This window comes from Phoenix dactylifera, chromosome 2 (assembly GCF_009389715.1).
Source record: "Phoenix dactylifera cultivar Barhee BC4 chromosome 2, palm_55x_up_171113_PBpolish2nd_filt_p, whole genome shotgun sequence".
NCBI classification, from domain to species: Eukaryota; Viridiplantae; Streptophyta; class Magnoliopsida; order Arecales; family Arecaceae; genus Phoenix; species Phoenix dactylifera.
This window is the reverse complement of record NC_052393.1, coordinates 25,517,732-25,539,898: the sequence shown is the minus strand read 5'-3', so window position 1 is coordinate 25,539,898 and position 22,167 is coordinate 25,517,732. Positions and strand designations below refer to the sequence as shown.

The following is a 22,167-nucleotide window of genomic DNA, read 5'->3' as shown; positions in this document are numbered from 1 at the left end:
ATTGGACCATTCTAGGCAAAAGAAAAGTGCTTAGGTGGATATCCAGGCATATAATAGTTAGATAATATTCAAAGATTATTAGAAATCAATAAGCTTATAAAACAGGAGTATTAAAAATAAATCAGAACTAAAAGAAAAAAAAGTAAGGGGATCATGATTGATAATTTTATAAAATCAAGTTAGTTAAAAATACTGTCCGTTATAAACATAATGCAATAAGAAACTTAACAAAATGACAATAAACAATATAGAGTTAGGATGGAAACAACTTGTGAAAAATTAGTAAATTTTGTAAATTGTAACGTACTAGTCAGGCAAAGGAGGTCATAACTTGCCCATTAGACCCACCTAACATCCCAAACTGCCCCCACATAACCCCTGTCCTCCACTTCCCAACACACATACACACAAGCACACAGGTGCACCTGCACCAAAAAGAAAAACTTGCCAAGGCTAGCTAGGCTTGTCAAGCCTCTTGAGCACATACAAGGTATCGTGCCACATATAGGAACCACCTGGGGGATCCACCTAACATCCCAAACTACCCTCACATATCCCCTGCCCTCCACCCCCCAACATGCATAAACACAAGCGCACACACAGACGCCCGCACCAAAATGAGAAACTTGCCAAGTCTGGCTAGGCTTGTTAAGCCTCTTGAGCACATACATGGTATCATTCCACATATAGAAACCACCTAGAGGACTGAGCATAAGAAAGTAAACCAAGGGGCACATACACACGCAAACCATCCAAAATAGAAAAACTTGCCAAGTCTGGCTAGGCTTGTCAAGCCTCTTGAGCACCTACAAGGTGCCATGCACATATAGGAACCACCTAGGGGACTAAGCATAAGAAAGTAGACCAAGGGCCAAACATAAGTTTATCCCATTGGATAGGTGAAGCACTCAATTCCACACACTGAAGACTTCTGCAATTGAACCTTCATAAGGGTGAAAATAATAGATATGCCTACAGTGGGAAAGAGAAACCTCACGAAGATGATAATATTACCATGGCAAGTAAAGCACCAAATTCAAACTATACCACACAAGAAGACACATGGACATACTTTAGTGGAAGATATAACATCCATCCATGTCAAGTGAATCGCCAATAACAAGCTTTATAAAAAAAATAAAAAAGTTAGAAAAGGAACCTACGATCTAGTAAAATGCTAAATTATGGATGATACCACAAACTCAATCCTTTTATAATGATTAACAATTAATTTAGTGTATGGCATACTAAGACAAAATTAAATGACAGGTCTGGATATGTGGATGTGTCACGGTGTCGGCATGTTTTGAATGGAACGGTTAGATCAACCCTGGCACATAGGAAAAACTAGGCAAAAAACTAGTCTCCTAATATACTTTTTGTAAGATGTAACAGAACCCCCTCCCCATATATTTGTTTATGTAGAGAGAGAGAGAGAGAGAGAGCTAGACTTGGCTAGACTCGAGCGAATCTCTATTCAGATCCAATCAGTCTAAATTAGATGATGAGGGTCCCACATCGATAATCTGCGCTGTCAGATGCAATCTACTACCTATAAATTTCTTACATATCAACAATCATATGATTTGGAGAATAGTCAAAAAAAGGATAGTCTAAATGGCATTAAATGCCACTGAGATGGTAGCTCAGTCGTACCATGGCCTTACTTCCAACCAAGTAGTTCCGAGTTCGAAACGCGCGAGCGTCGATTAAATTGCGGAGACCGAATGCTCCCTGCTCGGACACGGGGTCTGAAAAGGCGTGTTGGTCTGCTGGTAGCCTCGGTGGTGCCAGATGTGACGTACTCACACGAAGAGTTCGTGCTGGAGCCCAGAGGGGTAAATGAGCCGGGCCTACGGGTGGGGAGGATATGAGTAAAACCAGCCGGAATGCCCAACACATGGTCATTTCTGTCCGCATCGAACATTCTCCTGGCGGGGTGGGGGCTGCTACGCAGGGGTGGGCTTGTCCCTTCCTCCCCCCTTCCCCTATTTTGTTTAGCAAAAAAAAAAAGCATTAAATTATATATCTAATCTCTTGATATATAAGCTAAGGGTCTCAAAATCATATGATTTTTGGTTTGTAAGTAGTTTAGAAGTAGTAGATCACATCCAATGACTCGAATTATTAATATGGGACTCCTATTGTAACAACCCAGAATTTTACCCAAAAAGACATGCCGGAAAATATTATTTGGGTTTCTTAATCCTATACAAGTGCCCAAGATCTACCAAATGAATAACTGATGTGGGACTAAACACACGCTCGCACGGGTCCTCACATAATCACCCCGTTTAAGCCCCGACGTCCTCCTCGGTCTAAAGATTCAAATCCATATAAATCTAATCATAAGAAACACGATCAGCCCGTGGTTAGCACCAATGGATCCATGCTGCAGTGTCTCATAGTCCACATAGGTTATGGGCCGGGTCCGTTCGATACCATTTGTAACAACCCAGAATCTCACCCAAAAAGGCTGACCGAAAGGCATTATTTGGATTTCTTGATCCTGTATAAATACCCAAGATCTACCCAATGAATAACCGATGTAGAACTAAACACATGCCTACACGGATCCTCACACCTTTTATCCCATGTAGACCTGACCGGATCTGAGTGGGGATCCACTCAAGTGCAGCCAAGTCCAACTCTATCTACATATGCATATACATATAAACATCCATGCATGCATGCATATGTGTAATTTTGCATACTTTGACTATAAACGTATCAACACATCGTGTTGTACTATATTTTCAAGAAATAGTCTAGAGCATGCTTCCTTCCTGAAACAAGAAACCTGGGTACATCAATCAGGAATAACTAGGCAGGATCTTTCAATGAATGTGAAGAAAGGTAGGAAAAGTAATGAATGCAGGACTGGGAAAGACAAAGCAAGCAAGCTAACAGAGGTGAACTAGGAGTATAAAATGCATTGAGTATAGAAATGAGGCTAAACAGATTTCTACCTTCAGAAAGGCATTTATGATGTTTATGTTCTAAATCAATTCGAGTTTCAACTTGAACTCTTCATTCTATGATTTTTCACTCCTAATATCAGAGGGGTAATAGCACTCTATTTGATAAACTTGCCTGACTGCTACGTGCCTATTAAGTGTTAATGTAAATTAGGAATTATATAACATACTAATTGCATATTGGAAGAATGTAGACCAAATAAGAAAAATGCAATGAAGATACAACAATAATCTTGGTTGAAACAAGGAATAAATGTGGGAGACAAATTGCCTAACAAGATATCAGGTTTCAAACAAAACATGTCAAACATGTCAAACTTTCCAAATTTGTTGTTATAATTACTTCTATCTATACTATATGCTGGCACATATAGTATAGATACAGGGAATCACGATACACATGCATGCCCAATGCTGGCACCAGCCTGTCATAGCATCGCACAGTGGAACATGCCAACACTTCTATCTATACTATCTCAAGCATCATAATTACTTGGAAATTCTGAGAAGTGATTTTTTTTTGAAAACTTTCTCTATCTATGACATAAAAACAGCATAAAAATTAAATTTACCAGTTAGCTACACCACTAAGACCACATCCCCAAGCATCTCTCTCATGTTGATACAGCAGAAAAGTAAAATTTATGAATTCATTCAGCATTCAAATTTTCAAATTGTTCCCCAGTACTTTCTTAGTCTGCTAATATCTAAGAACGTTAGGAAGACAATATTTAAGAGCATCGCAGTTATTATCTTTTAATAACAAAAAACAACAGCAATCCAATTATTATTTAGTATGATCACCGAATCTCCAAGATCTCCCAGGAAGCTACAAAGGAGGAGCGTAACGGAACGAAAGGAAGATAAAATAATCTCACATAATAATTAAAAATGATCTAGAGAAAAAAAAGAGAAGTATCATGAGCGGAAGAATAGTGCAACAAAGTCTATGCAGCAAGACTTATCCAAACAAACATAGATGTCTACTGAGCTGCTAACTTTCATTAGCCACGCTATTATGATTCTAACATTAACTAATTAGAAAACAGATACAGCAATAGTATGTCGTTTCCTATTTTTCTGGAGGAAAAGATGCTTTAATATGGATGCTTATGCCACTTGAAAAATCATCACATGGTCACATAATCAAATTTTAGAAGCATTCTGCACTCTTTACTTCCTAATGACGTTCAATGCAATAAATAAATAAAGAGAAAAACAAAAGCAAGGTTGTATAATAATACAAAGGCTCTTTATAAATTTCTTTCCTAGTAAATTTCCTAAAATGTTGACACTCGTTATCTTAAGAAGTCCAATGCATTTTGCATTTATACCTGCAAGAAAAATCAGGAATAGTAAATCAAGAAGGATAACTTGAGTGTGCGAATACATGGTGACAAACACATGAAAGGACGTCGAAGGCAAATAAATAAATAAAGAAACAAGATGTTTCAGGCAAAAGAATGCAGGAGAGTCAGCAATTACTTTGTATTTTCTCTTGAAGGCAAGCAACCATTCAAAACACAATCCATGCACCACATTGGAAGAGCCTTCTCATCTTCCATCCCATCTAAATCAGTAATTTTCTTTCTCCAAGGACCTCCATGAGAGCCCTCTGTAATAATTGAAGGAGGCGAAGATGTTGCAAACTCAAAAGAAGGGAGCACCATGGATGTTTGGTTTTCAGTTCCATCATCAACCTCAACCCTTGAATGGGAGAGATTTCTAACAGAGACATCCTTCCCTAATGCAATATCACCATTAGATGAAACCTGGAATCCGGACCTCTGTCTTCTTTTAGCCAACCAATGAGCCAATAAACCACGAAGAGTCTCCTGAGCTAGATTAATCTGAAATAATTTATGAAAACATAATTGAAAACTTCACACTGGCTAATCATATAAAAGAATAAATTTAAATTATCCTCCAAAAGATAGCCTCAACATTCCACCAAAAGATTGTTAACAAGTAAAGATGATTGCTCTTGTCCTATCTATTATACAGCATTTCCTGGAAGATTCCAAAATACGATCTAAACAAGAAATATTTTGAATAAAACATATAACAAAAACCAATGGCCAACCAAGATGGGAAACCTCTGAAGCTATCCAGACACTGGGACTTTACTCAAAGCACCATCTTCAATTTATGTTAATATAGGAAAACAAAAATTCTAGTTCTCCAATCACTCAACGCCAATATTCTCTGGCACACAGAACAGCTAAGGTGAAATGTTAGTACTTGCGCTGATGTGCTGTTTGACAAGACATTAAAAAATTTGGGCCTAGAGTCGACCTCTGGGGTAACTAAAGCACATCGCTGCATTAAAAAAGCACCAAGAAATGTGATGCCATCATGACCACTATCCAAGAGTCAGCACCTCAAAATTCCTAAGAATTGAAGTATCCTAGTAACACCAATCATTTGAAATATCATTGTATACCATGTTTGTGTGTTAAATATTATTTAGGTGATTGTTATAGCGAGAATTAAATAGGCAGCTGTGTAATCATTGAAACCAGAGAACAGTAATCAATTACACGGAATATCTGTACTTCTTTGCATAATCCAATTACTTATGTAGTCACTGTGGTATTTTTATCTCATTACTTATATCTAATGATACCAAATGAACTCTATCAATCTTAAGTGCTCTGATGATTTGCTGGACACAATATGCACATGTTTATAAGTTTCCTATAGCAGTTGCCCTGGCAATTCTATGCGGAGAGTGGTCTCATATGATGATAGTGAAGGAAACAGAGCTCTTTGTGAGTCGATCTTGCATGGCCCTATTGATAGACTAACCTTAGCAGTTAGCTCATCCACCTAAAAATCTCAGTTGGTTGAAATCACCTCACCGCATACTTACTTTTTAGTAACAAGACAATATAAATGCATGCCCTAAGATTGCTTGTTACTAACATCTACTGGTAATGGGCCAGATGGGCATGTCAATGTTATGAAATCCAGCAACAATAACCAGATAGGAACCACTGTCAAATAATTGTGCGGATGCAGGTGAATCATTTGTTTTCCCTCAACATGATGAGAAGGCTTCCAGAAGAATTTTCATATGAAAGTCAGCATAAAGCATGTGTTGCACAATGAGACCAACCCTCTAGGTTGTCCCGACAGATAAAAGGATAATGAAGAATGAAGGTTATCAAGGCAATCTTGTATGCTGTGACATTGCCTTCCACCTTGGCAAGTATCACAGCAATTTTGATCTATCTTCCATGCAGCTGTGCTAGCCCACCAAGTATTGATGAATGATCTTTCAAATCTAAGATCATGGGGTCACAATGCTCGATGAGTATCATATTCTTTGTCTTAATAATCAACAGATAGCAAGCCTTCACAATTATAAGTCAAATAAATTAAATTAGTCTAAGTTGGAAAAGTTCTACTTTCCTATATGCCTTCTTGTACACATCCTATAGGCTTGTGGTATTCATGTGCCAATTTATAACAAACTTGTGTTTGGGGAAAAAACACATGGACAGAACATACCATATGACATATTGTTTCTAAGATCAATAGTTTATAGGTACTAAAAAGGCAACCAGGAAATTAGATATATAGAATGTAGATCCCTTGTTTGCTGGATCAACAGTAAGATATAAGCAGAAAAAACTAAGATGGTTTTTGCAAATGATAACAGTTCAAGTTTATAGAAAAATTAAATTTAAATAAATTTATTATTAGCTTTCAATCAACACTATGTGAGGTAGTATAGAAGGAACCCACGGTCATATTTAAGAATACCTTACCTAATAATCAAGCAATAAGAACAAGCCATATCTAAAACTAAAAAAGTCAAAGTTCACATTTTTAAGCCAGATATTTTTATCCATGAAGAAAGCCACATCATGCTATCATTCTTAAATATACTGCACATATATCACTCATTGTCATATCTGCCACGTTCAACTCATCCAGTGAGAACCCTTTTTCACCCATCATCTTGAACCATATATCAATGCATGGATCATGTTTTATAAATTTTTTACTTGTCATTAAAATGAATTGATCAGATAACACCTGAAAAGAACCTCCCATATCACCCATCCATTTATAATTCTATAAGATATGTCTTCATCTATCTCTCTACTCTTTCATTCCAAGATAAAATGATTGCAATTTGGCGTTTCTTGGTCATTAATTTGGATTGTCATTTCCATTGCAATTGCATTACATATGCTCGTTCTTTGCTCATTCAACATTTATGTACTTTACGCCTTTTGCCCACAATATGCAATAATATATGTGAGAAAACATTATCCTGAATATTAGCAACAAGTTCATTTATAAGTAGCGTAAAAAATCTTGAGCATGGTGCCAACAATTGTTCTGTGCCCATTATGACTAGAAATTCACTTATCTCACAACAACAACTTTTGTTCTAGTCTGTATTCCAACATACATGTCGATAATATAGGAGTACCATTTATCCACATCTTTCTTCCGACACCCAGATGTCATATGCCCTCGACAAGTCAATGAAGACCATGTCTCGATTCTCTTTCTTTTTTCGAATTCTTTTCTCTATAGATATGAACAAAAAAATCACCTCCATTTAGGCATTTCTAGAATAAATATCAATTGTTTCCATCAATAGTTTTTGTCTGAAACTTTTTTTCTATTACGCTAATCCATTTCATCATGGCGTGCTCCCTAATAAAATAAGTACACAACATTGATAGTTGGTGAAACATTGTGCAATAACTAATTTTTATGGATGGGTACCATGAAACTTCTCCTATAGTCATTTAGCATATTTCTGATTCTCACCAAAAATGTAAGCTACTTAACCAAAGTGACCAACTTCCCATAATTATCCATATCCCAAAAAATGGCATTCCATACAACAACAATGTTTGCATTTTTTTAAATCTTTGCATCAGATATTTGAATAGGAACAAATACCTGGCAACTAGATAAATGTTCTATATCTAAACACAATCCTATACTACAATCTCCATTCAACATTTTCTAGCATTAGCTTCTGTATCTTTCTTAACCTTCTCATCTATCAACAAATCCTATATGATAGTTTGTGATGCATTTTGCTCAATCTACAATCTATAGAATTCATGCTTCTCATTCTTTCAAATATGAGATCAACATGGACTAAGAAAAAAGGTCAAAAAGATTCGAACCACACTTTAGCACAGTTAATAAGTACACACTCAAAGGTTATGAAAGCAAATACAATGCTTATGTGAGGCTTGCAAGGAGACCTAGCACCCCAAGAACCCTAATAATGGTAGAAAATAAACAAAAATTAACAATAGCTAACCAAAAGTTATTTATATGACAACAAACCAAACTACTACGGTACTACTATTACAAAATGTTCTATTTGTTTCAAGTGGTTTAACCGTGCTTGATGGCCAAACTTCTGCTCTATTTAACAAAGCACATAGAAGAAGAAGTAATTTGATAATCCAACTATAGACATTGTATAAACAAGAGACAGGGGCATGTTAGAATGATGATTTGTAATGCAATAACCAGTAGTGGAGAGCTTCTGGAACCATAAGTGTAATTAATTTAGCAATTTATTGATTTTGTGGTTCTTGGGAATGAAATGCCTGAATACACACATATATTGGATTAAGCCAATGTACTAAAAAGCAGATAGCAAGTATGTAGTGGCTAGGCAGTTTCATAGCAGATAGCAGGCACTATAACAGGCGTCATATACACAAAGCAAGCTGCTAAAACATACCAAGACTAATTCTTGCTAGGTATCAAGAATGAATATTTTACGTCAACTTCATGCAAGAAAAAGGCAAAGCAATAGAAGTATCATCCATCTAACATCATAGGATCATGTCAATATCCATATAATGTCAAGATGATAATATTGTTATCCACTAAACACAATAGCATCCCTCAAAAGGTAAAAAGGTCCTCAATCACATAACATTAATCATAAAATAAAGATATCCATGATCACATAACATCAACCATGGAAGAGAGATGTCCACAACTATATAATTTAATTCACCAAACAAAAACATCATCATCATCATCAATAGATAATAAACTTCTTTAGACCAAAAAGTTAAATGACAAAATGATAATCGACTATCTCAATGATTAATCATCATCTGTTACTTCTTGAAAGCCTGACCCTTGAGCATCAAAACTAGAGGTGCCCGAGTCTTCCATCTTAACATATGCCTCCTCCTCATCCTCCTCACCTAACTCCGACCACTCAAACTCAATCTCATCAGTGTTTCAGATTTGATTCTTTGGTTTCTTTGACTCTGAAGATGAAGCGACTCTAGCATTTTAGGCTAGCTCTTCTTGTATACCTCTTAGGCTCAATGAATGCTGGACCGGTCTACCTGGAAAATGGTCCAGTCTGCTGTAAACTCGTAGCATAGCAGTTGCTACAAGTCTGATGCATCAACTGATTCATGCCTAAGTGCCATATAGTGCCACTATAATACTCAGCATAGCAATTTTGGGCTGAAACCGCTATAGTGGCTACTATAGTAGTCATAGTAGCTAATTTAAATGAGAAGAGTTCAGATCCCTTCCAATTTGTACATGAATTGTAGAGGGCCAGTTCTCCAATCACAGTAGTCCATGAATGGCACCACGGTTGTGATTGAATGGACCCCACACCATACATGGGGCAGCATATTGGCGAATCTTATCCAATCACAACTGTCGTGCCAATCATGAACCGGGATTGGAGAACCAGCCCTCTCCAATTCATGTAAGAAGTGGGGAGGATCTCAACTCAAATGAGAATAGTTGCACATTCTGATAGATTGTTAAAAATCAACAGAAATTAGTCCTAAATTAGTAGCACAATCCATGTAACTAGTTTTCTTCATATCCTTGATGATTTAGTCATTTCTTGCAGCACATATATTTTCCTCATTCATTATTCTTTTTTCAAGAAGTTATCAACTCAAAGACAACCTTGCTGTGAATTGATGAAGGTCAGAGAACTGCTCTCACTTTGCAATCATTTGCTCAATTTTGTTAGTATATCATGAATCTTATCCCTGGACTTTTAGCAAACGCCACAGGACATAGATGATACAGATCATGATGAGAAAATGCAGCAACTTGCCCATGTTAGCGAAGCAACGATATGAACTATGAAATTTCACAAAAATAAACATAGTTTGCCCTTTGATTCCACTAAGCAACAATCATAGTTTGCCCTTTGATTCCACCAAGCAACAATTTTGAAGTTTCAACTACATAACAAAATTCTACCATGTCACTTGCTGAATTAATTTTTAAAGATGTATCTATTATAGGAAATTCCTGCACTTAGGAAAACTGTCAACAGTTAATTGGCTGGATATATAGCATGGCCTCCAAAAAGCAAAGGGTGAACTAAAAGCCTGGTCAAATTTCTTGTTGCAGGTGCATAATCGTGTGAGATAACAGAGGCAATCTCATTATCCCAATGAAAAATTTATGAAAATCCACTTATTCAATGTTTTCATGTTCAAAAACCTTTTTCGATACAAGCAACACACGTATTCTAAACCAAGATCAACGTTTCGGTACCGGTCCCCATACCAGTCCTACGCTGGTACAGTATTGGTATGTACCCAGTACAGGTTCAGTTCGGCATATTGAGACTTGGTAAGCCCTCCCATTTCGAGTCTGGGTTCGGTACTAGTACAACATTGCCCAGTACAGGGTAGTACACACTAGCACAGTCAAATTTTGTAAGTCTGAAAAATAAGAGGAGATGTGCATTTACCTTGAGATCTTCAGGTGCACCTGATACATTCAAGTCCACAGCATACATCTCCACATAAAAGCATTGAGGAGTATCCAAGTGGATAGACAAGCTTCCAAGCCGAGTGTCCATAGTAAACCATGCAGGTATGCTCACCTGAAAAAATAAAACAGATAGGTTTGGCAAAATGCTTCTGATACAGCAGTTTATGACAGATTTAACACAATAATATCAATCGTAGATAATACAGAACCATTTCAAATAGCTCTTCCTTCTTTTGCTCAAAAGAAACCTGCAAACATTAATGCATAGATTGAGAATAAAAGTTAAGATCCTTGAAGTGTAAGCTAGCAACCTGCTATGGATTCCCATGCCCACACATTTACAACAAATTCAAATAACAGGTTAAACTTGGGCTATTCATTTCTTATTTTGTTGTTCTAGTAATGGAAAGAACAAATTCAAGATATATTACAAAAGCAGTACCAAAAAGGATGAACAGAACCTTGCCATAATTCTCAATTACGTCTCCCCTGGTAATATCCCACAGCTTAACCAAACCTGCTGTGTCCTGTGAGAGATGCATGGAGGTCATATTGAAAAACAAAGAGCTGCATTTGCTCATTATAGTCAAAAGTCAAAACTATCAATATATCTTGGGAGCATACAAAAATTAAATTTCATAATCACCTTAGTCAAGACATGCCTTCTATTATTCAAGATTTCATGTTGTACAATTCCTGGAATTCCAGGTATAGTGAAAGACGGTTCTTGGTATACAGGAACCTGTTATAAAAGAAGGAAAAAGTCAAGGACTTCGCCATTGATACCTAAATTTCCCAGATGAAGATTGTATTATCCTAAGAGAGAAACAATATCACCATACTAAGCACAAGAAATTATAAATAGAAGAAAATGAATCAAGAATAATTGAAACTTTAAGCATTTTGTCCCAGACTATCTTTTTCCATTCTCATGTCTACAGATAACTTTTGTAGAAGGTACACCAAGCCCCGCTTACAAGGAACTATCTAGCATCCAAGATTCTATTGCACCTTGTCTTACGTATAATGAACTCATACACCCATCCCTATATGGCAGAAGACACCATATGTTTTTTCTTACAATGGCTAAAGAGCGATAGACACTATTTGAGATTATTAACAAAATATGAGGCAGAAATCTTACTCTGCAAGAACACTGCAAGAATGGTGAATATGAAAAATTATAATAGTTTAAAGATCGGTAGATTTGTGTAGTGCACTCATTTACAGGATTTTGACAAACTATGATTACGTGTGGCATCACTTTCATTTTTCCTTTTTCTGACAAAGCCAAAATTTGCTTTTTCTTTATTTTAACTTTTTGAACAACACAAACATGCTTGATGTAGTCAACTATTGTTATCATTGTTATTTTTATAAATAAAAAAAATCAAAAACCAACCTTCTTCCATCCTTTCCAATGGCAGAAGGGGCTATAGCTGCAGCAGCGTCAATAGTGAGGGCAGCAACAATGGTGCTGGTAGTGGTGGTGGAGGTTACAGCAACAATGGCATCAATGGTGGAGGCAATGGTGGTAGAAGCAGTTGTGGTGATGGAGGTGAATGGCGAAGGCAGCAATGGAGGTGATAGTGGCAGCAGGCAATGGAGGTGGCTGCAGTGGTGGCAACAATGGTGGAGTTGGCGGCGATAGGAGCAGTGGAGACAGCAGTAAAGATGGTAGCAACAGCGGCAGCTATGGAAGCTGTGGTGGGAATGTCAAAGGCAGCAGTGGTGGTGGCCGTGGCCATGGCAGTGGTAGAAAGGGCAACGATGAGTGGAGATTCCCCTTGAAAAAACGTCAGTTTTCGCTTCAAAAAATAATGAAAGCAAGATTTTATTGCTTTCAAATTTTTCAGAAATCATGCGAATAGTTTTTAAAATAGAAAATAGGAATAGTAGTAGCAAGCATTTCCTTTCTCTCAGTTTCCAGATTTTTGTCTTTTAAAACAGAAAACAGGGGAAGAGGCAACACCAAACATGTTTGACAATTTTTGTTGTGACAAGCTACCTATTCCAAGAGGCAAAGGAAGGCCCAAAAAATTGGAAAACGTGATTTTAGACTCCTCTACCTTATCGTTGCTTCTAAATGTGCTTAGAGAAGTATTTCACATATTAAAGCAATATATTATCAAATGGCTAACAGATTTACTCAAGTTCAATCAATTGGTAAAAGTTAAGATATTTATAACTTCAGGGCTAAACTACAGACCGAACAAAACAATAAGATGCAAACAGTGATAATATCGAATAGAATATCAGATTAGGAGTAAAGACGAAGCTTTTTTCTAAACTCTATTAATAATAACACTGCAGATAGCATTAAGTATAGTAAAGTTTGGCAATAAAGTTCTTGACTTCACTGTGACATAAAAGGCAAGTACTGTAAACTCTATCAAAGATTGTCGCACCATGTAACCTAGTGTGGTATCACTTTATTGAAAAAGGCAAATTGAGCTCATATCAGCGAACCCATGGTCACACAATAGACGTAGCTGAGCCTTACAAATAATCAAAACACAACCAATCTTTTACCTCCAAAAAAACCCTAAAAGTGGTAAGCGAAAGATATTAGCCATCTGATATGGATATAAAGTATTGACCAAGCTCGGGAGTCCAGATTGCAAATATAAAAAAATAAAATAGACAGCAAAATGACCATAGGCAGGGAGGGAAATTGGCTCAGGAATTTTCCAAGCCACAAAAACTAAGTATGTAACAGATTATTGTGAACGCTTATTCGAAGGCAAAAGGTTATGTGTGGTGCAAGGTATGCTGTACCAATACTGGTAGGCGTACCGGTCGCCTACCGGACGGTTTCAGTTTGGACCAGTTTGAATCAGTACCGAACCGGCCAACAGAGCACACGGAAAAAAGCCCACGTAAGCGCGCACAGGCACGCACCTCGTTAAATGCCCCGCGCGGGCGCACTGCCCAGCATGGGGAACCGCGCGCCAGCTCGCGCCTGCAAGGGCGCGTTGCCCAGCGCAAGGAACTGCACGTGGGCGCGGTTCCCAACGCGTGGGCGCACTGCCCCGCACGCGCAACCAGTGCCAACCGGTCCGGTTCGCACCGGTACCAGGCTTGTACCGCTCAGTTCTGACCCCTTTGGGGCCGGAACCGTTTTCCACGCTTGAACCGGACTGGTCCGGTACATGCTAAATTAGCTAGTACGGACTGGTTCAGCATACCATAGTGTGGTGTGTGTGTGTTTCTGTAATGATATTTGTTTCTTTACGGTCACATGCTTCTGTTTCTAAGCAACATGCATTGCCCATGAAACTATAACTTGATCAAACGAACGCGCTTGATTATCAACTGCTCAAACTCATATCATCAATCACACATACACTCTATCAGAAGTTCAGAACTTTGGTCACATGTCACATTCATGCCCACCTTCTCTCCATGGAATCTTATTTTTCTTGACCTTTTGGATAACAATTACCTCCTACAAATGTATTGGATCAACCTATAGTATAAAACATGTAATTTGACGAAAGTTTACAGAAGTGACTGGACATCATTGTCAGAATTCTCGCACAAAGGCTGAAACACAAATTACCTAATCTTATGTAAATCAGCAGTAAGAGGTCATAATTAAAGGAGATATCTATCTAAAAACGACTTGCATTGAAGTTTAAGGCCCTGAAAATAATTCTTTAGACATAACAAAAGAAAGTGGACCTGCAGCCTCATGGAGGTTGCAGATTATTCAAGGGATTTTTTGCATCTAGGCCCCCCTACAAATTTCAGCAGTATAGATAGATCCGCACTTATTTTACATTCCATTTAAAAATGGAACATTATATGGATATTTATCTGCAATATCCAGATACAAGTAGTCAAAAAATTTATGAATGACAACTTTTACCTTGATCTTTTCAGCCTGTTTGGATGCATATATCGCATCCGCAGAATATTTTCACTAGATGGTTCTTCAATAAAGGCATGTAGACTGGGAGCTGCAAAATCCAGTGAGGCTCGCGTCGTTCAATTCCAGGATTTCAGGATACAATAATTCACCTCTTAAATAGAATCCTGTAGCCCTGAAATTTCAAGATGGGCAATCTTATCATATATCCATGGCACTACTCCCTCTCTCTCTCCCTCCCCCCTCACTTCCTATCCATGTGAACTTATCTTACGGATATAGAATGCAGCCACCAAAAAATCCTTCATGTTTTGACTTTTCATCTTTCAGCCTGTTAGGATTTGCTAGTCATACACACTGAACCACTACTGGTGATACACATGCTGACAGCCATCTGAGTCATTTTTGCCTTAGCAAACAACTTATTTTCAAACAGTTTGACTTGTTAATAGTGTGCATATGTCTACCAGAATGGGTGTCTATCTATATAATTTTAAAGTTGTATTCAGTGGTATCTACTAAAATCCGTTCCAGTATATATACTTGGTTCATGAATTACCCCACAGCTATAAACAAGGGTTTTACCATCCCAATCTTGATATTCATCTCAGTCCATGTCTGGGGCGGGATGCAGGATGCCACAAGGGCATTCCCCTCCCGGCTCTTCAGATGGGTGACCACCCTTTTATATATATATTTTTTTTTACCATTTTTGTCATAATTTAGGATTTAGGGTAGGTTTTCTTTAATGATGATTGGGTTCATTGTACCGATAGTGATACCAACACTAGGAGGTGAAAAAATATAAATTTGAATGAACATGACTTATCAATTGTATCATGAACAAAAAGGTTATGTAAATAAAATAACAAGAAAGTCTCCAAATAACCATTAAAAATAAGAAAGAAGAAATAAAATTTATAAAAAAAAACTCAAAAAGTTGGTGTCCTGGTGAACTACCAAGATGCTAGGACATCCCATGTCTCAATGTGCACCAGTCCTAGTCCATCCTGGGTGGACAGACCGAGACAAACCAAGATGACCCAATCTTGAGAGATACTAGGTCTCACCCCCATATCAGGACCTAGTCTCCCTTTAGTCCAATCCAGGATGATCAAGACTGATTCGGTCAGACCAGGTCTCAACTTTTCGTTTGAAAAATATTAAATTAGAAATAGCAAGGAGTTATATCCAAAAAAATCAGTGAAGTGGACTGCCTAGAATCTTCCCAAACAATATTATAATACATTCAAGTACACCAACAAAATGAATGCATATCAAATTAAAGTGAGCAATGATAGTGGCCAAGTTATAGAAATGAGTTTGCTCTTGAAATGACATCCCATCAATAAAGAACTTATAGCAAAGTATGCTTACAGGAGCAGATCCTTCCAAAGAAGCCCTTGCCCTTGTGAAAGACAAATTTCCAGCTAAGAATGAGCCACCTCTTTGAAAAACCTTCTGAGGATTATGCCCTTCAGCTGGCCATTTATGTACAGAAGAATCTGTTGTTGCAACCCATATACTGTCATCTTCTAAGGCCATTTGTAGAATTGGATGCTCTTTCATGCAAAGCAAAATGCTCTCTCTTGTCGACAAGTCTGTCAGGTACAACTGAGGTTTCCACAGTCATGCGGACAAGAAACAGATCAGGCACGGATCAGATTGTAATACTTTGTAGAGAAACCTCTTCCATAATAACCAGTCAAAACATTTCACTTACAGAAAGGTCCCTTCCACCGCTGTAAACATGGGTGAACGATGAAGTACTAGCAAGCGCCCAGACTGAGTCCGTATGCACAGCATATGAATGTACACAACGCTGTTGGCCAAGATCCCATAGACTGCCCGAAACAACAATACATAGATTGTATCAACTAAAAATTCAGAAGGAAGATCCTCAGATGAAAACAGTTGAGAGAGTAAGGAACAGTTTTCATCATTTTCATCTTCAACTATAAATAACAGTAACCAAGTACCCAACATTATCTAAAAAGAAGTTTTAGGTAAAATAAGGATCATTTGGAAAAAGATGTCAGGCACAATCCTTGCAAGACTGCTAAAATTAAACCTCGACAAAGCATGCTCAGAAGCATGTGAAAGACACGAGAGAGGGAGAAGAAGAAGAAGAATTTGCTACCGAATCATTGAGTCAGACGACCCTGATAAGCAAAACCTGCAAAGAGAGATTAATAAGTTGTTTAGAAGCACGAAAAAAAAATTCCAAATGCTTGCAGCAATATCATAGAAACAGAAAAAGCAACAGAATTCTGTGTTTGTAGGGCAGGGTTATAAAGCACATAAGCATATTGCAGAGGTTTGTACATGTGTAAATATCCCTAGTCATATTTCAACACATTTACAAATAAGCAGGGTATTCAGGCAACATTATCAATACAGTAGTGCCTCATCACTAGTTATAAGCTCAACTTCTTGGTTGAACTGAATACACTGTAATATAGTTAGAACACACTACCAGCTTTAGGCTCATGGGAATAAGACACTGTTCAACTGTCCAAAGAAATCTCATGTGTATTATAACCCAGCATGTATGCGTCTTTATTAGACTACAAAGGCCATTGTATGACTTATTACTAGTGTTCAAACCACCAAGGTCATAACATTGTACAGACAGGAAGAAAAGGGGAAAGAAAAAGAAAAACTCTCTTTTTTTTTTGAGACAACAACAACGGTTTTCTGGCCCCCAACCAATTTATTGGGGTAACAAACTTATAATAGTGGTGCAGGCAAGACTCCAAACAAGGTCATTGGTAACCAACCCCAAAAGTCTTTACCAACTAAACATGATGGGACCCAGGAAAAAACCTTTATGATCATAAAACAATCCATCATTCTCACATGGAACTGACTAATTGAATTTAATGGTTGCCCTGCACTGGAAAATCACATTTACATAAGATGATCGACATGAATAATTATACTTTCAACGTTACCATGAATAATTTTATATTATCTCTACATATGCTGTTGTAGAGAAGTTCTATTAATATCACATTTTAGGTTTATGAGCATGCTGTATGGACCACAGAACGAGTCCAGGCTTTTATTGGATCACTGCATTTTATGCCAGATGAATTCAGGAAGAAAGGGGGAAAGAAAAAGAAAAACTATCTTTTGATCTTTTTTGAGACAGCAAGGAACAGTTTTCTGGCCCCCAACCAATTTATTGAGGTAACAAACTTAAAATAGTGGTGCAGGCAGGACTCCAACCATGGTCATTGGTACCCATTTTTCCTTACCAACTAAACAAGCTGGCACCCAGGGAGAAAAAAAAAACTTTATTATCATAAAACAATCCATCAATCTGACATGGTAGCGAGTAGTGACTAATTGAATTTAAAGGTTGCCCTACACTGGAAAATCACATTTACATAAGATGATCTACATGAATAATTATAGCTTCAATGTTACCATGAATAATTTTATATTATCTCTATATACGATGTTGTAGAGATGTTCTCTATTAATATCACATTTTAGATTTATGAGCATGCTGTATGGACCACTGGACCGCAGAATGACTCAAGGCTTTTATAGGACTATTGCATTTATATAAGACGTATTCAGATTATGTTCAGGAAATATGACAGCTGATAGTCTTATAGAAGATATATTATTCAAACCAAATAAGATCCTGCAATAGTTTGACTACAACTTGAAGCATGATGGAATTGTAAAAGCAGTTAACTTAGTAATGGTTTTGGCTAGCTTCAAATGTTATTACTATTAATGAGGACATATTGGACAAGTATGTCAACATGACTTTGAACAATGTTGTATTTAAGTTCATTTATGTGTCTTTAGTGAGTATTTACAGCTTTCACATAATTTTTTATCATATAACAGGCCTGCAACTATGGATATTCAAGCACATCTCGATGTAAAAGACTTCATAACTAAATGTTTCCACAATTTATGTGAAAGACTCTTTCAAGAGAAATTCTTGTTCATATAATCTAAAAATAATATTCCCCATGAGGTCTACAGTTTTATGTCCAGGTCAATTGATTCTTTTTAAGGTTCATGGCTTGAGAAGAATCATACGATCGATATCACGGAAATAACAAGCTCTTATATGCTTAAAAACAAATAAGTCTTTAATAGGGGGCTGAACTTCAATGAGTTGACCTGATAATGATCAAGGCCCACTTCGGTTTAGCAGCCTGCAGATTCTATGAAGCAAGCCTCTTAGGAGTATAATGACAAGTTTGAATCATATTCAACGAGAATTTCAGAAACATTGAATAGTTCCTTAGTTGGCAAATACTGAGATTTGAATTCCGATCAACTTATCTTGTTATGAAATGAAAACAATCCAAACCAATTTGATTTACAGATCCAGTGGAAACAAAGCACAAATACAAACCTTCCAGTTGAATCAAGAAGCAATGTTCTGATGTTATCAGTATGCCCTCTTAGCTTCATATTCTTTGAACCAGTTCTTGGATCCCAAACACGTACAACCTATAAAGAATCACTAATAATTTAAGAAACATATTCCGCAGAAATGTTAAACAATGGTCTTCAATATAACTGTCACACAAGATGTAACAATAAAACTATAAAAAAGGTAGGTGGAAAACTTGCAGTTTCCAAGGCCATCCAAGTACTATGTAAGCTAACACAATAAGAAAAAAGAATCTGAACTGTACCTTTTCAGTTCCACCTGAAACAAGTAAGGTTCCACTATCATTCATTGCAAGGGCATAAACTGACTCCTTATGGCCTTTGGCAGCAATTGGACTATACCCATGTGATTGATTGTGATGCAAAGATATGTTATTGCTTGTATTGATACAGCGCAAACTTGTCATAGGAATCCCAGTGTTTCCATATGAAATTTCATCTTCTGTTGCATCAACAGACTTAGCAGTTGGTAGAAGAGCTGCCTCGATATCCCATATGAAGACCTCCCCACCAAGGCCTCCAGAGGCCACAATATTGCTCTAAAATGCATGGTGTTAAAAAGAATCAGACATCTAGATATATGGTGCATTTTGATTATAAGGAATAAGAAATTATTTACTCATGGAAAAACTAAAAAAAGATTAGCAGATATTAAATTGCATGCCTAAAAAGTCACATGCTTGCGCATTAAGAAATTATTCAAAAAATAAATAGATTACATTTTTTTCGGCCGCAGCAAGACAAATAACATAGTCAGAATGTTGACGGAGCGTTCTCGTACAAGCACCATCAGATAAGCAATTCCATGTCTGGAAAAAAGTTATATATGTACAGATTTATAGAGTGAAACGTAATCTACTGATTGCAAAATGGCAAGAATTTACTGGAGGAAAAGAACCTTCACAGTGGTGTCCGATGAACATGAAACAAGAGTGTTACCAGCCAGAACAGCATCATTAACCTGCATAATAAAGATCAAATATAAGACAGCAAAAGGAGTGTGAAATTAGTTTACTTGAAATTTGATGGCATTATCGTAGATAAACTAAAAGAAGAATTATCCGCACATATGCGTATATATGACAGCAAAACAAATGTATAGAATCTATCAATGAATCTTGATTCCTAATTGACATACATTTTCATGAAATTTAGATTTCAAATGTAGTTACATGCAACCTTTTATACATCACATAGCCTTACCTGTCGTGTCAGCATGGTCAAATACTGTGACAGCTACGTGCCTATCATGTGCCAGGGGCCCATTTCAAATAATTAGTGACAATCATGCAGAACAGCACTAAACAGCATAGGCAAGCACACAAGATACAGTGATACAAACTACTACACCTTGCTATATACTTATGCATGACCCATAGCAAGGTTCGCTGTCTCGGTACCAGACCCCGTACCGGTGCCACATTAGCATAGTGTCGGTATGGTACGGTATAAGATTTTTTGGCGTACCGAGTGTCGATATGCCACCCGTACCGGATACTGGTATCGAACTGGTATGGTACAATACGCCACATACCGTCCAGTTCGAGCTGATACGGCATACGATGATCCATAAGGTCTGGGCCCATATAGCAAAGTTTCAAAAGAAGATGTAAAGGAAGCATAGCTTGTTATATCATATCAAAACTTGGTATTTAATTGATGATGCCTAGTCTTAAGTGCAATGGTAATAGAGAAAAGTGAAAACATATCATAGTCATTATGTTGGGATTATATGACAATGTATATAATCGAGAGAGGGTTGCTAGTGTGTCAGGTGAGGTATGGGTCTGACTTGAACCAGATCCAACCAAAACTATTTTCACGTCAAAGATTAAGACTCAAAGAAGAAATACCACAAGGCATGCCTTGATTGGTTCTTCTAGGCCAGTTTTGGTTGGATTTAGGTTTGAAAGGTTAGATCTAGGTTTTTAGTTAACAATTGTCAGGCTGAATCAAATTCCGTTCAGGTCACTTCCAATTATTTGAGATCCATACTCGACCCACATTAAGTTTTTATTTAAGACCCATGGATCTAATTTTCAAGCATGGACTGGGTCTAAGGTTGGATACATGTTAGCATTGGTCCTGCGCAACCTGATTACAGCCCTGATTTGAGATGTATATAGTATCCTACATCGACCATTCAAGTCCTTAGTTTAGACCCTTTCCAAGTATAAAGGATATGTGGGAGGCCTGCCACATGTTGCAGGAGTAAGCTATGTAGTATGTATACAGTAAGAAATGGGATTCTGCGATGGTACATCTTATTAGAAGAAAACAAATACATGTAGACCTAATTGTGCAACGAGAAAAGATAATTTCATAACTTACTTGCCTCACTAGGAGAACTGCTTAGGCGTGAAAGGCAGATACCTAGCTGATGCGGGAAGGGAAGCCATGATCAAGCATGAAGAGCAATGGTAGGATAATCTCAACAACACTGCCACTAGGGATTAGAAGGCACTACAAAGGAAACAAACCCTCTTTGAGAAGATCCAAATCTATGACTATCCACACACTTCTGCTCTCATGCTTCAGTGACCAAATCAGAGGCTGCTCTTAATTCTCTATAGGTTGGCAAAATTAAGAGCAAAGTCCATCTTCAAACTATGCTTAGCGAAGCAAAGGCCTTGTTTGGTCATCGGACATTGTTAGTGACTAGTAGCTTCCCATGTTCTCCTCTGTAAGAATGGACTTATTTTTTAGGTTGCAACTCTTTAAGAACGAACTTTGTCACTAAATTTGGAAGGGGGAAAGCAGAGAGAGAGAGAGAGGGAGAGCTTTTGTAAATTACATAAAACTACAGCATTTTGGTAGAAGTAGAGATCAAAGAAGCGACCACAAGAATCATCAAAACCAGATTGCATATTTGCAAGATGAGAATGAGGTTTTGGGTATAGTTAGCATCCATTTGTTGTCTGCCTTCTTCCCTTATTTTCTTCCTTCGAGAACTTCATACAGTACCCAAGGTTCGTCGAATCATCTTGAACCGCCCAATACAGGGCATACCGCACCGAACCAACGAGAAACTAGGATGGTTCAGCATTTCAAAATAGTATAGAAGTCCATAATGGCCCAGTTCGCCAGGTAAAACCAACGAGCCTCTTATAAATCCTGTCC

The 22,167-nt window shown here is 37.5% G+C and overlaps 1 protein-coding gene across 13 annotated transcripts in view; it reads right to left on the bottom strand.

Moving 5' to 3' along the window:
- LOC103710558 (WD repeat-containing protein 48-like) overlaps positions 1-22,167 on the bottom strand; it is a 39,116-nt gene that overhangs the window by 7,218 nt on the left and 9,731 nt on the right. For 12 of the 13 annotated variants that reach the window (XR_003386347.2, XR_003386346.2, XR_005510746.1 and 9 more), the window contains exons 4-15: positions 19,946-20,008; positions 19,767-19,856; positions 19,293-19,586; positions 19,007-19,104; positions 16,760-16,795; positions 16,343-16,463; positions 15,997-16,233; positions 11,395-11,490; positions 11,210-11,275; positions 10,958-10,996; positions 10,726-10,860; positions 4,464-4,828 (exon numbers count right to left, since the gene is read on the bottom strand). Coding sequence is in view for 7 of the 13 variants with exons in the window: in XM_008796331.4 (XP_008794553.1) it covers positions 4,464-4,828; positions 10,726-10,860; positions 10,958-10,996; positions 11,210-11,275; positions 11,395-11,490; positions 15,997-16,233; positions 16,343-16,463; positions 16,760-16,795; positions 19,007-19,104; positions 19,293-19,586; positions 19,767-19,856; positions 19,946-20,008 (1,640 nt within the window). In the remaining 6 variants the exon portion in view is untranslated. Of the gene's footprint in view, positions 1-2,510; positions 4,313-4,463; positions 4,829-10,725; positions 10,861-10,957; positions 10,997-11,209; positions 11,276-11,394; positions 11,491-15,996; positions 16,234-16,342; positions 16,464-16,759; positions 16,796-19,006; positions 19,105-19,292; positions 19,587-19,766; positions 19,857-19,945; positions 20,009-22,167 lie in introns of those variants that run through there. The other variant, XM_026806001.2, reaches the window with a different exon arrangement.